The following is a 13,202-nucleotide window of genomic DNA, read 5'->3' on the forward strand; positions in this document are numbered from 1 at the left end:
TTCAATTACTTGTGTTAGTGAGTAAAGTAGTAGATTGATTGATTTGATTAAATGACTCATTATGAGCTAAACTTTTATGGTTCAATAATGTATAGTAAGTACACATGGTAAATATTGTCGCCAGAAAAGACAGATTTCTACATTAAAGAATGCATTGAGTTCTATGTACTGTAAACAGTTTTCTTTAATAAGCTACAATGCATTATTAACAGTGTTAGGGTAGCAGGGAAGAATATTTATTGTCAGTTAATATGTTATTTCATTTCATTTTTAAATGGAAAAACTTCATGACTCTAGAACTTATATAGAAAACAAGTCTTACAATCTGCGTTTTCTTTTTCGTGATTTGCAGTCTGGATTTTTCAGATTTCTGGCTTCTGACAGTTTCATGTGCTTCCTGGCCATTCCAAAAGCATTTGTCACAACACAGGTGTAACTGGACTTGAGGTCCTCTGATGTGACATTCTTCAACAGCAAAGTCCTCTGTAGGATTGCACCATTCTCCAAAGTTGTTCTAAAATGGTCATCACAGCACAGGTACAGGGTGTGTTAATGATTTATCTTCAATGCTTTGTAAAAAAAGAGTAATCTAGTTAAAGAATAATGCAAACTCAAGATTTATGCCTAACAAATTATGCATGGATTGATCTATTCAAATATCTGATGTGTTGAGTACTTACTCCTCTGGTTCAACTAGTGTGTCATTGTAGGGTACGTTCTCAGGGAACTCATTATTGACAAGCCAGTAAATAAGTGTGACACCATCTTCAGAATTTGTTACTGCATCGCAGTGAAGAATGAGCGGCTTACCTGCAAGGCGACCAAACACCGCTTCAACACATGTTCATAAACAGCTTTTGAAAAGAAAGGTCCTGTAAACATTAAATATTAGACAACACATAAATGCAGTGGTATTACCTAGACATGCATGCATGTGGACATGGCGTGGCCCAATGATCTCTGGAGATCCACCATGGGAACCTGACAAATGAATTTTGTTGAATATAAATGTATCATTTTTTTTAAATTAAATACTACTTTATAACCTGTAAAATATACTGTACCAGACAGTCCATCTGTAAGCAGCAAATACACCGATGCCAAAGCTGTTGTAAAATACAATACATGAACCAACCCTATAATACAGTAACATGAAGTCTTAAGTATTATATACTACCTTTGACAGCAGATGACAGCCTCATAGTGATGTCACAAGATGGATTTGGCATCTAACTGCTGTTTGGGAACTATATATACACAAACCCCTGGTGACTTCCCTACGCCTACACATGTGTGTACAATGGGAAGTTTTCTAAGGTTACATGAAATAAATAGCCCCAGTCGTGTGATTTCAGTGAATGAAACATAATGTCACTATTAAACATTGAGCTGAGCCAAAGGATTCTTGGACAACCACTAAACCATGAAACATTTATTAAGTCATTAAACATTGACAGTTTGTGTTAGCCTTTTGTACAGTCCTGATGGTACTGAACAGTGCCTGTAAAACCATAACCAGCCTTTACCTTACAGCGACCTGAGAGGCCAAGTAAATGGGAGCTGGATCACATTTAAAGTAAAATTGGTACCATCTAAACTCCCAGTGTGTTGAAGGATCATTCTAGGAAGCTTTTCATCCTCGTGTTTTCAGATATAACTACTGTAGCTTGAACAGTAAACAATTTTTTAAAATAAATGTTAATTGAATTATGAAACCATGTATGCTAATCATGCAGATAAATTTTTGTTTCATGTGGTAAAACATTCTGTGGCCACTTTAATATAATGGAGAGTAATAAAATTTAACTAGTAGGACTCGCAGCATGGAAGAGGGAGTTTAACGGACTGTATATGTTGTTTTTCTAAACCTGAGTATTTCAAAGAAGGTAGTAAAAAACACTGGTGAAGCCAAAACAATTCAACAGAGCCAGATATTGTACAAGGGAAGCTGCAGTAACTAAAACAGTCCTATTTTAAGAAGTACTGTGCAAGGAATACTTCGTTTCTCCATGACGACAAGGCCTCACATGATGTATGACTTACACACACAATATGATTAATGACAAGCAGGTCTCAGTCAATGACACATTTCCAATGCAGATCTGTAGATTTGGTTTCATTCCTTTCTAGAACAAAGGGGAGATGGTTTGTTTTGATTTTTATGGAGTTTATTACGCTTGTGATTTACATGACGATGAAAATTTCTAGTAAGATCCCTAAAAATAAGTATTAGCTAACACTTAAGACATAAATTAGTCCCCTCTAATGGCTTTGAGAACCACTTTACTAGACCATAAAATGCACAAACCAATTAATACAGTGTGAATCCTGGGAAATTGACAAAAAAATTTAGATTACTAATAAAACTCAAATAAACCGTAAATACAGACAATATGTGCCTATAAATATGGACAAAAAGTAGAGTTGTTTGAGTTGTTAGGCCCTCAGTCTTTTGAGCCTCTGCATATCTTCTCCATATGGCTAGTGTGTCCATTTCCAGTGACACAGTTCCAGATCACTCCAGACCCAGGATATAGTTGATACCTTGCACAAATCCAATAATAACTGGCTGCCAGGCCACCAAGTACCGAAGCCAATCTAAAAGTTGTCCATACATGACATGTGGCCGCTCCCAGCTAGAGGTTGGTCAAGGATAAAAGTCTTTATTAGCAAAAAAGAAGGGTGTGTCTTAACAGGAGGTTCCAATGTGAACCCCCACTAACTAATCAGCATGAGTAATAGGATTTGTTGTGTGGTATTGCCTGGAAATAATGATTCATCCCACATAAAAAACAGGAACTACAATAAAAAAAATTCACACAGCAAACGTTATGGTGAACTGAAAGAAACCCTTTGAGTAATTTCATGACCCACGGGGTTCCTAAACAATTGTAACATGTTATGACTGGTCAAAGCTGAAAATTACTTTGTAACTTCCACTTGTTTGCCTACTCTACACAAACTGTATATAAATGTTATTTATTATTCTACCTATGATTTAAACAGATTTACAAAGAAAAACAGTTAAGCTCATATGTGAGGATTAGAGGCTAGAAAGGATACGGGTTACTAAACATCCTCTTCAAATCCACCTTCTCTTTGCAGTATGGGCACATCTGCTTCTTTCCGACAATACACCATCCTCTGATGCAGAATTCATGGAAACTGGATACGTAGTTAAGGCTTCATAAAGAAGTTCATGAGAAGCAGTTAAAACAGAGACTTAAGATGTCTTACTCACAATAGTCACAATAAGAAAATAAAAGCATTTAATATTTGTACACATTGTGTATGAATCTGTCAGAATTACAAAATATCAAGCAGAAAAGGGGGTGTATGCAAATTTAAGCTAAATATAACTGATCATGAGATGATAGTGGCCCCATTTTAGATGATAGGGGTGTGTTAATCATGTGATGACTAGTGACTGGTAAACCTTTGTCATCATGAATTCAAGGCCTGTTAAAGCCAAAATGGATGTAGTATTAGTGAAGTGGTCTCTATACAAATGACAGGTTTTATAGGTAGAAAAATATCTTTAACTTATATTACATTTGTAATTTTCTGCTGCTGATTGTAAATCGCTGGGTAAACAACTCAAATGACCAATTTGAAATTAAACCTGTGAAAATTAATGTGAATACTAATTAATACTAAGGATTTCATTACCCATTTGTTCCCACAACAGGAAAATTATACTTGTTTAATTGTACAAAGTGTACAAAGTTGTCTGTTTACTTTTGTAAATATGTTTACAAATTACAACTGAAATTAACAGAATATTCCAATTATAATAATCTAAAGTCATAAAGTAATAATTAGACATAAAAAAATAAAACAGTAAATCTGGAAATTTTAAATTTATGTCACTCTAGATAATATAACAGACATGACCTTTACCTAGTATAAGCAGACAAACATAATCGTGGGGGAAGTAATACAACTCAGAAAGGTCAAGCTAGCGGAGTTCCCTTTGGCCTGTTAAGATTGACGCAGTCCTGGCACAAGCCCATGACTACCGGTACAAGTTTTGTACTATTGTCCACCATGACAAAATCATATTTCACCAGAAGGATACACATGGTTGCAGGATAATCTGTATGTATTCTCAATAATTCCCTCCTCACTGACGTCCACGAGGATAGGCTGACCACACACAGCACAGATATTATCAGAGAGGTGCTTGGTTGGCATGCCGGATGCACTGTAATACTAAAAGACAAAAAAACAGGACAAGAAAAATGTCACATGTATTTGATTTTATAACCATTACCTTCCACAGTGGGTCTACTTTACCCCAACAGTTGAAGCCATGAAGTCTGCACACATCTCTGCAAAGTCCCGTCCTAGTACCCCATAGTACAGACCATAGAACAGCAGGGAGACACCGAAGTCCATTGCATCCTCCGGCTTTATCCTACACAGAGAAGGCACTGAATGAAATCATGGCTCTGACTGCAGCACTGTTCAATGTCAATTTTGGTTTAGGCTTTGGGACTAATAGGAAAAGCTTATATGTTTTTTAAACATATCCAGCTATGCAAACATTACCTGTACATACATTGTATTTTGATAATTACTGAACACTTGGGAAATTAGGCCAATGGCTGTGCCTAAAATGCAGTTAGTAAGGTGTTGTAAGGAAGTTATAAATTTGTTGTGGCCTATAATTAAGGAAGGACACCGACAAAGTTCTCAGGTAGCTTCCCCCTAGACTGTAAATAAACAGTCCTCCGACAAGGCAAACTGTGAGCCACGTTAACGGTCATAAGTAAACTTTGTGTGTATGAGTAACATCTTCAGGTCTTCAACTCCATTAGAACCTGCATAATTTTCAGACTGGCTAAACAAGAAACAATAGCCCAAACAAGGAAGATGACTACTGATTATCAATATAAACCATATACTAACTGTATACTGGCAATAGCCAGTAAATGATTAATTTGATCACAATTATGCATGATGCATCAATTATTAGTGTTTAAACCAAAGTGACCTAAAGTTATTGCCATCCAATTATTGATTATTTCCTATCATCTCATTTTGTGAGACCAAAAGACTGAAACCTAAAAAAGGTTTAATTTACAAAGAAGTCTTACAAAAGACTATTTTATCAATTGTTTTACAATTTTCTATCCCAACATCTCTTCAAAACAGATGCATAAAACAGTTATCCTTGTTACAAATTCAACCATACAGTAATAATAACTTAAGTTTGATACAGAAAAAGGACGAGCACTATTGAGATTCAGGTAAATAATGGATGTTGGGCATGAGAGAGTTAGAAAAACAACATCACCTAGTGGATGTTGTGTGCTACAAGTAGGATCAAGACCAGGAACAAACTCATTTCACTATACATACCTGAATATTAGGTTAATACCAAAAAGTGTGAACATGACGACACTGTAGCCAACTATTCCAGTGGCATAACTGATCTTGTAAAGGAGGAGAAACCACTTGTACACCAACCTACAGTAGATAAACAGGAGTATTTAAGAATAGGTTATCCACACTACAGTTAAGGATTAAACTGTGCATGATCTTTGTTTACAGGCATTGGTAAATTGTAAACAATGGTTGTACCTTGGTGTGGTGCAGGCCAGTGGCTTGCGAGTGGCACGGTAGGAGATATACGCGGTGATGATAGAGAAGATAAACCATGAGGTCAGGAACCTCCACCAGTGAAGTTTGGTAGTAAAGTAGAGAGGAACTACCCACATCTGGAAGAGGGTCACCAACTGCAAAAAAGCAGAGTGGTTACGTTAGATGCATTTACATTAGATATTAATTATTAGAACCATCAATAAATGTGTAGACATAAAACAGACACTACTGACAAAATTCCACATTTAGATTGTGTGAGACAGGATGGAAAATACTGCACAATTTATTCCATCATGACATAAGGGTATACAGAGTTTAAATGCATTACGTCGGTGTGTCTTTTGTGACTTACATTATATGACTTTGGATGTCTTTGTTTCCACTGCACAAGGACTAGCTGTGCAACAACCAGGGTGACTATAAGGATCAGCACCATCTCAGCATGCATGGCCTCATGGCCTTTATGTTTAGCGTGCATTCTAGCGTGCTCCACCCTGCAGAAGAAGATGATAACTAGTTAAACTGTAGGAACTACACTGTTATTCTTTGTTAACAAATCCAATCTCTCAATTAGAATCCGTACATTTTTTTCATTACAAACATCTCATTGTGTATTTTTGGTGAACAGACAGGAGGTAAAAAAATAATCCTGAACTAAAAAAGGCTATACGTGTTCCAAAACTAAATTATAATCACTGACCTCCACTTCTCCTCTGGTGAAAGCTTGGACACATCGAACTAAAGGAAAAAAAACAGTAAAGACAAAATAATAATACTTTTCAACAATTAAGCGGCAAAAAATAAAAATTAAAAGATCTTAAAATCTACTAGTAAGGACAATAAATAAACTGGTAGAGGATGGGTACACACCCTATTTATGAGCTCTGCTATGTGCCCTGGTTACAGTGAGTCACCACACTGATATAATTGAAAAAACACAACAATACATTGGGAGTAGCTACCAGTCCATCAAAGTATAAGCTGTGTACGTGTCACATACTGAAAGACACAGGGCACAACTGCTAACAGGTGACATTATTCATTTACAGCTTTAATTTCACACCATAAACACGTGGATCTAATGAACAGCATAACAGCTCAAGTTGTGGCTTTCAGTTCACTTTGTAGTGTAGCGTGAGCTAATGCTCTGACATCATCTAGGCTTGTTGTACCATAAACTGAAATCCCACAGGAAGTGATTTGGTTGCTTTTACAGCTTGACGCCGATTAAAAAAAACAAGACTATGCGTGACCTTTGACCCGATGAGCCACATCATCTTTACACAGTCAAGTAATCACAAATTTTAAAGCAATTTTCATGAGAATATAAAAACTCTACAAACACGCTTAATAAAATAACAAAACACACAGCTACAGACCTGTTAGCGAAAGGCCGACATAACTAACTACAACCACTAAAGGATTGAAACGTTAGCCGGGTAGTTAGCTTAGCATTCTTAATGTGCTCTCAGGGCGTTTTAGCGTGCACTTTTGTCTATGTGAAACAAAGCACAACCATTCACGTTTAGTGTAAATACCATGGATCAGCAGGTTAACATGAACAAACAGCGGGCGGCTCTCTACAGTAGAGCTAAACCCGAGTACTAGCTAGTTCATGGTTGACAGATTGTGGTCCAAGTAGGCTAGCCTCCAAATGCTTTATATTTTGTAATAAATAGCTGTAGCACGTTAGTCTTACCTGGTTCGGCTGATCGTGATGCTCCAGTCCATGGTCGTGCTCTACACCATCAACTTCCACCTCAAACACCCCGGCCATCTTCGGAGTGCTTCTTTACCGTTCCGGGTCCATTAGCATTAGCAACAAACTTACAACGGCCACATCCGGTCTAAGTCACCGGTCACGGCTTGTTTTCTTCAAAATAAAGTGCCAAAAAATGTAGGTCAAACAGAACACCTGTTTCTGTCTGTATGTGCTGCCTCTATTACTACAGCAGTGTATAAATATCCATTTACGCGTTCGATTTAGTATTTCACCATATACTATAAGGATAATAGTTTGCATTGTTTTTCATTGTATTTTGTATCAGGGACTAATCTAATCTGTAGTCTCATTTTACACCACACTATTTTAATGCTATTGTTCACCCAAATTACTATAAATATCTATTGTTAAAACACGTAATTTTAACACAGTTTTGTATACTACTGCTTAGCTTAACATTTTTCAAATCAAGTTTGTTTATATTTCAGAAGTTATGTAGGCTTGCTTGTTTACTGTACCCCTGCGTTTGTTTATGTAGGGAAATGCACTCAATGCATCTGCAATTAGCACTCGACTCAACTCATAGAGACACATTTATATAACTACGTTACGTATAACGTCAAAGAAATAGCACAGACCAGTAAGATACTGCTACTAAAATTGAGCTGTTGTTTCCAAACGTCCCGCCACATTTCGCCTGGAGAGGCAGACCGGAAGTTATGACACGACTAAGATAATACATGGTGATTGGCTTAAAAGTCTGCCCGAGTCGTCTCTGGTTGGTCGAGCCGATGTCACAAAGCAGCGTTTGTGGTCTGTTGATTATTGGCGCTCTCTCAGTTTAAGTTTCAACTGTGTGAGCTGATTGTTCTTGCAGCTGTAACCTGCAGTAACAGTTTTGGACGACATTTATTTTTTTTATTTTAACTCAGTGGACAATTTCAGCAAATACGCTCCGAGGAAAGCAGCTTTGTTGGCAACATGCACGTCATTAAGCGAGGTACAGTAGAGTAATTTTAATGCTGTAAATTATTAAACAAAACTATGCAAACCTGGAAAACCCTTAAAATTTAATTGAGCCATGTTTGACAAAACACCAGAAATAAAAACTTGCTCAAGCTTTTTGGGGCTTATTAACATGTGATTTATGTTTATTTGTGCAACGTGTAAATCCTCGAAACACCAAACAAAGGCTTGACTGAAGTAGCACACTAAAAGTGATTAACCTTTTCAGTTCGCACTGTGTTGACTGCGGTTTGTGTGCATGCAAGTAGCATGTGTTTTAGATTTAACTCAAATTAAAATGTCAGTGATGAGACTTGAAACGCGATTGTTTATTGTTCCGTGCATTATTCGCGGTAATTTGCACACTAACATTTTGAATGTTCACGATTTAATGTTTATATGTAATGTTTCAGAGGAGACCAATTATTGACAGTTATTAGACAAGTACAGCACCCAAATGTAATGGCGCCAAGTAGTAATACAAAAGTAGCGTCCTTTTGTCGTGTGTAACTGGTCTAACAGGTGTTCAGGAATACATCAACAGCTGACAGCATTGCTTTCTGGGCACTCAGACTTAATTAATTTACTTTAAAATTAAGAAAAATCCTGTTGTTGTTTTTCAGATGGACGCAAGGAAGCAGTTAGTTTTGATAAGATCACCTCTCGCATCCAGAAGCTTTGCTATGGACTCAATTCAGACTTTGTGGACCCTGTAAGTTAAAACCGCCACAGTGTCGCCATTACAAACGTTTTGCAGAGCAACAGTGTTCGCAAATACTCACGGGTCATTTCCGAACCCTTCGCCTGTGTTTTTCACTCAGACTCAGATCACGATGAAGGTGATCCAGGGTCTGTACAGCGGTGTCACCACTGTGGAGCTGGACACCCTTGCAGCAGAAACAGCTGCGACTTTAACCACTAAACATCCAGATTATGCAGTCCTGGCTGCACGAATTGCTGTTTCTAACCTGCACAAGGAGACCAAGAAAGTGTTCAGTGGTGAGTAAAATGCATTTATAAATATTACACTACAAGTATAAAGTGCAAAGGATTACACAGAACTGTGTGTGCTATCAGTAAAGCTTAGTACAGTGTCTGACAGTGATCAGGGTATGTTGGAGGGTGTGGTCTTTGTTTTAGATAAGTTAAACAGAGTATAATGATTAAACACTGTACACATTTTTATTTTTTTTTGCATTCTTACAGATGTAATGGAGGACCTGTACAGCTATGTCAACCCATTAAGTAGGCGCCATTCTCCCATGATCTCCAAGGAAACATTAGACATCATCCTTGAAAACAAGGATGTGCGTGATCTTTAATAACATTTTTCTTAGCTTTTAATAGCTTTTATTTTCGCTAAACGTAATGTCCTATGTTCTTTGCAGCGCCTGAACTCAGCCATCATTTATGACAGAGACTTCTCTTACAATTTCTTTGGGTTCAAGGTAATAATACGGCTTAAGGACTCAGAATTATGACAGCTCACTGTGAGACTGAGGATAAATCATGCTCTTTTTGCTCTAACAGACTCTTGAGCGGTCATATTTGCTGAAGATAAATGGCAAAGGTAAGGGTATATTTTCTGAGGAATAATTTTTTTTTTTTTAATTAAGTATTATCTGTTTTCTATTCTAATTAACCTGTATTTGTGTAGTTGCTGAGCGACCCCAGCACATGCTCATGAGAGTGGCTGTTGGAATTCATGAAGGGGACATTGATGCAGCCATTGAAACCTACAACCTGCTTTCCGAGAAGTGGTTCACCCATGCCTCACCCACTCTGTTCAATGCAGGCACCAACAGACCACAGCTGTCCAGGTGAGGACTACAAAATGATTGGCACTTGTAGTCTCTGCTTACATTCTACTCAAAATTGCATTCTAAATGAATTTGTTTGGATTTCTGTAGTTGCTTCTTGCTCTCCATGAAGGACGACAGCATTGATGGTATTTATGACACGCTGAAGCAGTGTGCCCTTGTCTCCAAATCAGCTGGAGGCATTGGAATAGCAGTCAGCTGTATCAGAGCAACAGGCAGCTACATCGCTGGGGTGAGTTAAAACAAGCAGATGGTGGAGCTTTTATTCACATCATGTTCATATTATGTACTCAAAGCAGTTAATGTGTTTCAGACAAACGGAACGTCCAATGGCCTGGTTCCTATGCTTCGTGTGTACAACAACACGGCGCGTTATGTTGACCAGGGTGGCAACAAGGTAAAGACCCGGATTTACAAAACGCACCCAGTACGGTCATTGTGGACATTGTTATTAAGCGTATACACTCTGACCCTGTATTTGGTTTCAGAGGCCTGGAGCTTTTGCTGTGTACTTGGAGCCGTGGCATTTTGACGTGTTTGACTTCTTGGAGTTAAAGAAGAACACGGGTAAAGAGGAGCAACGGGCCAGAGACCTGTTCTTCGCCCTGTGGATTCCAGACCTCTTCATGAAACGTGTGGAAAGCAATGAGGTGTGGATAATGCAGTCAGTTAGCTTAGTGTTGGTTTCATTCTGCAGGCATTTTCACATCGGACTCAGTTTTGGGAGAATCAGGCCCAGACATCTGAGTACTTTAGGCACAAATTTTTATATTGTTCCTTTGTTGTTCCTGCAGGACTGGTCTCTGATGTGCCCCAGTGAATGTCCTGGGTTGGAAGAGTGCTGGGGAGAGGAGTTTGAAGAGCTGTATACCCGGTTAGGATCAGCCTTTCCTCATTCTTAACAAACGGCTCATTTCTCTGCTGACTGGTCAAACGAATCCTCTTTGTCCTCAGATATGAGAAGGAAGGCAGGGCCAAGCGTGTGGTGAAGGCTCAGCAGCTGTGGTACGCGGTCATTGAGTCTCAGACAGAAACTGGGACACCATACATGCTCTACAAGGACGCCTGCAACAGGAAGAGCAACCAGCAGAATCTGGGCACCATCAAATCCAGCAACCTGTGCACAGAGATCGTGGAGTACACGAGCAAAGATGAGGTGAGGGGGTGAAAGCAGTATTTGCTCCTGTTATTATACCAAGAACATGTCAGAACAGTTGTGAGCCTTTATCCTGTTTCTTCAGGTTGCAGTTTGTAACCTGGCATCCATTGCCCTCAACATGTACGTTAGTCCAGAACGGACCTATGATTTCAAAAAGCTAGCATCTGTCACCAAAGTCATTGTAAGGAACCTCAACAAAATCATTGATATCAACTACTACCCAGTACCTGAGGTATGTCTTCTCATCTGGTGTCTCTCACTCGACCATGCTTCTTAACCTGTGTGATCGGGGTTATTTAATGGCGCCTATCCTCTGTGGTGCTTTACAGGCTGAGAACTCCAACAAGCGTCACAGGCCGGTTGGAATCGGCGTGCAGGGTCTGGCTGATGCCTTCATCCTCATGCGGTATCCATTTGAAAGCCCAGAGGCCCAGTTGCTCAACATTCAGATCTTTGAGACTATTTACTATTCGGCCCTGGAGGCAAGCTGTGAGCTCGCAGAAGAGCTTGGTGCCTATGAGACCTACGCCGGCTCCCCTGTCAGCAAGGGGGTGAGTATTTTAGTGTCTCAAGCACATCCTGGAATAAAATAGGCAGGTTGGCTTAGATCCTAATGGAATTTCTTCTCTAGATTCTTCAGTATGACATGTGGGGAAAAACGCCAACCGATTTGTGGGACTGGGAAGCTCTGAAGGAGAGAATAGCAAAGTGAGTCATCTTCAGAGTTTTCTCTTGATTTTGCTATTTCTCCACTGTGGTGATGTAGCTCATTGCCCCCTTCTCAACCTCTGCGTGTTCCCAGGCACGGTGTGAGGAACAGTCTGCTCCTGGCCCCCATGCCCACAGCTTCCACGGCCCAGATTCTAGGCAACAACGAGTCTATCGAGCCATACACCAGCAACATCTACACGCGCAGGGTGCTCTCTGGGGAGTTTCAGGTCAGCACGGAGTGCATTTGACTTGGGGTCTCTAAAGCTGTCCTGTCATGGAGGGAACCTAACTGTATTTTGTGCCTCCCTTAAAGATTGTGAATCCCCACCTGCTGAAAGACCTCACAGAAAGAGGTCTGTGGAATGATGACATGAAGAACCAGCTGATTGCTCAGAATGGCTCCATCCAGGTAACGGGTGACACTTAACAACAGCTCCTCTCATTAAGTTATTCAGGCTCACAGTGTCTTTTTTGTTCCTTTTCTCTACAGGATATTGAAGAGATCCCCGAGGACCTAAAGCAGCTCTATAAAACAGTGTGGGAAATCTCCCAGAAGACCGTGCTCAAGATGGCGGCAGACCGCGGTGCTTATATTGACCAGAGCCAGTCCCTTAACATCCACATTGCTGAGCCAAACTATGGCAAACTGACCAGCATGCATTTCTATGGCTGGAAGTTGGTAAGTGAAGACTGAGGGGTTGGAGGTTTGATCCTTGTGGCATCATAGTACAATAAAACATCCATAAAGCATTCAATCTTTGTGTGCAGGGCCTGAAAACTGGCATGTACTACCTGCGGACGAAGCCTGCTGCCAACCCCATTCAGTTCACCCTGAACAAGGAGAAACTAAAGGAGGCCCAGTCAGTGAAGAGCGTGGAGGAGGAGACCAAGGAGCACAACATGGCTGCCATGGTGTGTTCACTAGCAAATAAAGATGATTGTCTAATGTGTGGCTCCTAAGGAAAGTGTTCCTTTACAAAAGATGTTTCTATATTCACATTTTTTTCAAGATATATATTTGAAACTTCTGTTTTTTTATACATATCTGTTGTATCAGATCGCACAATTTACGAATCCTTGCAGTTTGTATTTAATGTTTACCAGAATGCCAGCATTAAATTTATGTTATTGCATGTTTGTATAGAATGTACAGGGCGTGATGAATTATTATATGCCC

General features: G+C 39.4%; 3 protein-coding genes across 6 annotated transcripts; 1 reads left to right on the plus strand and 2 right to left on the minus strand.

The window, feature by feature from the left end:
* Positions 1-84: 84 nt before the first annotated feature.
* On the minus strand, positions 85-1,362 carry LOC114869092 (interleukin-1 receptor accessory protein-like). Of its 3 annotated transcripts, none has more exons than XM_029172945.2 (5): positions 1,178-1,362; positions 1,065-1,106; positions 919-981; positions 681-810; positions 86-514 (listed from the first exon to the last, which is right to left on the minus strand). In XM_029172945.2, exons 1-5 carry the CDS (start codon positions 1,227-1,229, stop codon positions 319-321), a joined length of 483 nt encoding a protein of 160 aa, XP_029028778.1. In that variant the 5' UTR covers positions 1,230-1,362; the 3' UTR covers positions 86-318. The 3 variants fall into 3 exon arrangements, with proteins under 3 accessions (XP_029028779.1, XP_029028778.1, XP_055370496.1); XM_055514521.1 differs by having other exon boundaries at positions 375-569; XM_029172946.2 differs by lacking the exon at positions 1,065-1,106 and having other exon boundaries at positions 85-514.
* A 55-nt stretch (positions 1,363-1,417) lies between these two features.
* rnf121 (ring finger protein 121) lies at positions 1,418-8,052 on the minus strand. Of its 2 annotated transcripts, XM_029172941.1 has the most exons (10): positions 7,969-8,052; positions 7,307-7,480; positions 6,308-6,345; positions 5,960-6,101; positions 5,587-5,741; positions 5,365-5,472; positions 4,297-4,417; positions 4,079-4,212; positions 3,064-3,165; positions 1,418-2,636 (listed from the first exon to the last, which is right to left on the minus strand). In XM_029172941.1, exons 2-10 carry the CDS (start codon positions 7,382-7,384, stop codon positions 2,516-2,518), a joined length of 999 nt encoding a protein of 332 aa, XP_029028774.1. In that variant the 5' UTR covers positions 7,385-7,480; positions 7,969-8,052; the 3' UTR covers positions 1,418-2,515. The 2 variants fall into 2 exon arrangements, with proteins under 2 accessions (XP_029028774.1, XP_055370495.1); XM_055514520.1 differs by lacking the exon at positions 7,969-8,052 and having other exon boundaries at positions 7,307-7,552.
* An 88-nt stretch (positions 8,053-8,140) lies between these two features.
* On the plus strand, positions 8,141-13,059 carry LOC114869905 (ribonucleoside-diphosphate reductase large subunit-like). The gene is made up of 19 exons (XM_029174458.3): positions 8,141-8,330; positions 8,959-9,047; positions 9,157-9,334; positions 9,542-9,642; positions 9,724-9,783; positions 9,866-9,905; positions 9,993-10,155; positions 10,246-10,387; positions 10,469-10,552; positions 10,644-10,805; positions 10,950-11,029; positions 11,110-11,311; positions 11,397-11,546; positions 11,644-11,865; positions 11,946-12,022; positions 12,117-12,252; positions 12,339-12,434; positions 12,516-12,704; positions 12,794-13,059. The coding sequence occupies exons 1-19, from the start codon at positions 8,312-8,314 to the stop codon at positions 12,983-12,985; spliced, it is 2,382 nt and encodes a 793-aa protein (XP_029030291.1). The 5' UTR covers positions 8,141-8,311; the 3' UTR covers positions 12,986-13,059.
* Positions 13,060-13,202: the final 143 nt, after the last annotated feature.

Source organism: Betta splendens, chromosome 14 (genome assembly GCF_900634795.4).
Source record: "Betta splendens chromosome 14, fBetSpl5.4, whole genome shotgun sequence".
Lineage (NCBI taxonomy): Eukaryota > Metazoa > Chordata > Actinopteri > Anabantiformes > Osphronemidae > Betta > Betta splendens.

What these genes read in the sequence shown, in the direction of transcription:
- LOC114869092 (XM_029172945.2), bottom strand. Translation starts at nt 1,229, where the DNA reads ATGCCAAATCCATCTTGTGACATCACTATGAGGCTGTCATCTGCTGTC. An exon ending in CCACATGCATGCATGTCTAG is followed by an intron (nt 811 to 918) that starts GTAATACCACTG and finishes GTCGCCTTGCAG; the next exon opens with GTAAGCCGCTCATTCTTCAC. An exon ending in ACACTAGTTGAACCAGAGGA is followed by an intron (nt 515 to 680) that starts GTAAGTACTCAA and finishes TGACCATTTTAG; the next exon opens with AACAACTTTGGAGAATGGTG.
- rnf121 (XM_029172941.1), bottom strand. Translation starts at nt 7,384, where the DNA reads ATGGCCGGGGTGTTTGAGGTGGAAGTTGATGGTGTAGAGCACGACCAT. An exon ending in GACATCCAAAGTCATATAAT is followed by an intron (nt 5,742 to 5,959) that starts GTAAGTCACAAA and finishes GCTTTTTTGCAG; the next exon opens with TTGGTGACCCTCTTCCAGAT. An exon ending in CTGGCCTGCACCACACCAAG is followed by an intron (nt 5,473 to 5,586) that starts GTACAACCATTG and finishes TATCTACTGTAG; the next exon opens with GTTGGTGTACAAGTGGTTTC.
- LOC114869905 (XM_029174458.3), top strand. An exon ending in AACGTGTGGAAAGCAATGAG is followed by an intron (nt 10,806 to 10,949) that starts GTGTGGATAATG and finishes TTGTTCCTGCAG; the next exon opens with GACTGGTCTCTGATGTGCCC. An exon ending in TTTGAAGAGCTGTATACCCG is followed by an intron (nt 11,030 to 11,109) that starts GTTAGGATCAGC and finishes CTTTGTCCTCAG; the next exon opens with ATATGAGAAGGAAGGCAGGG.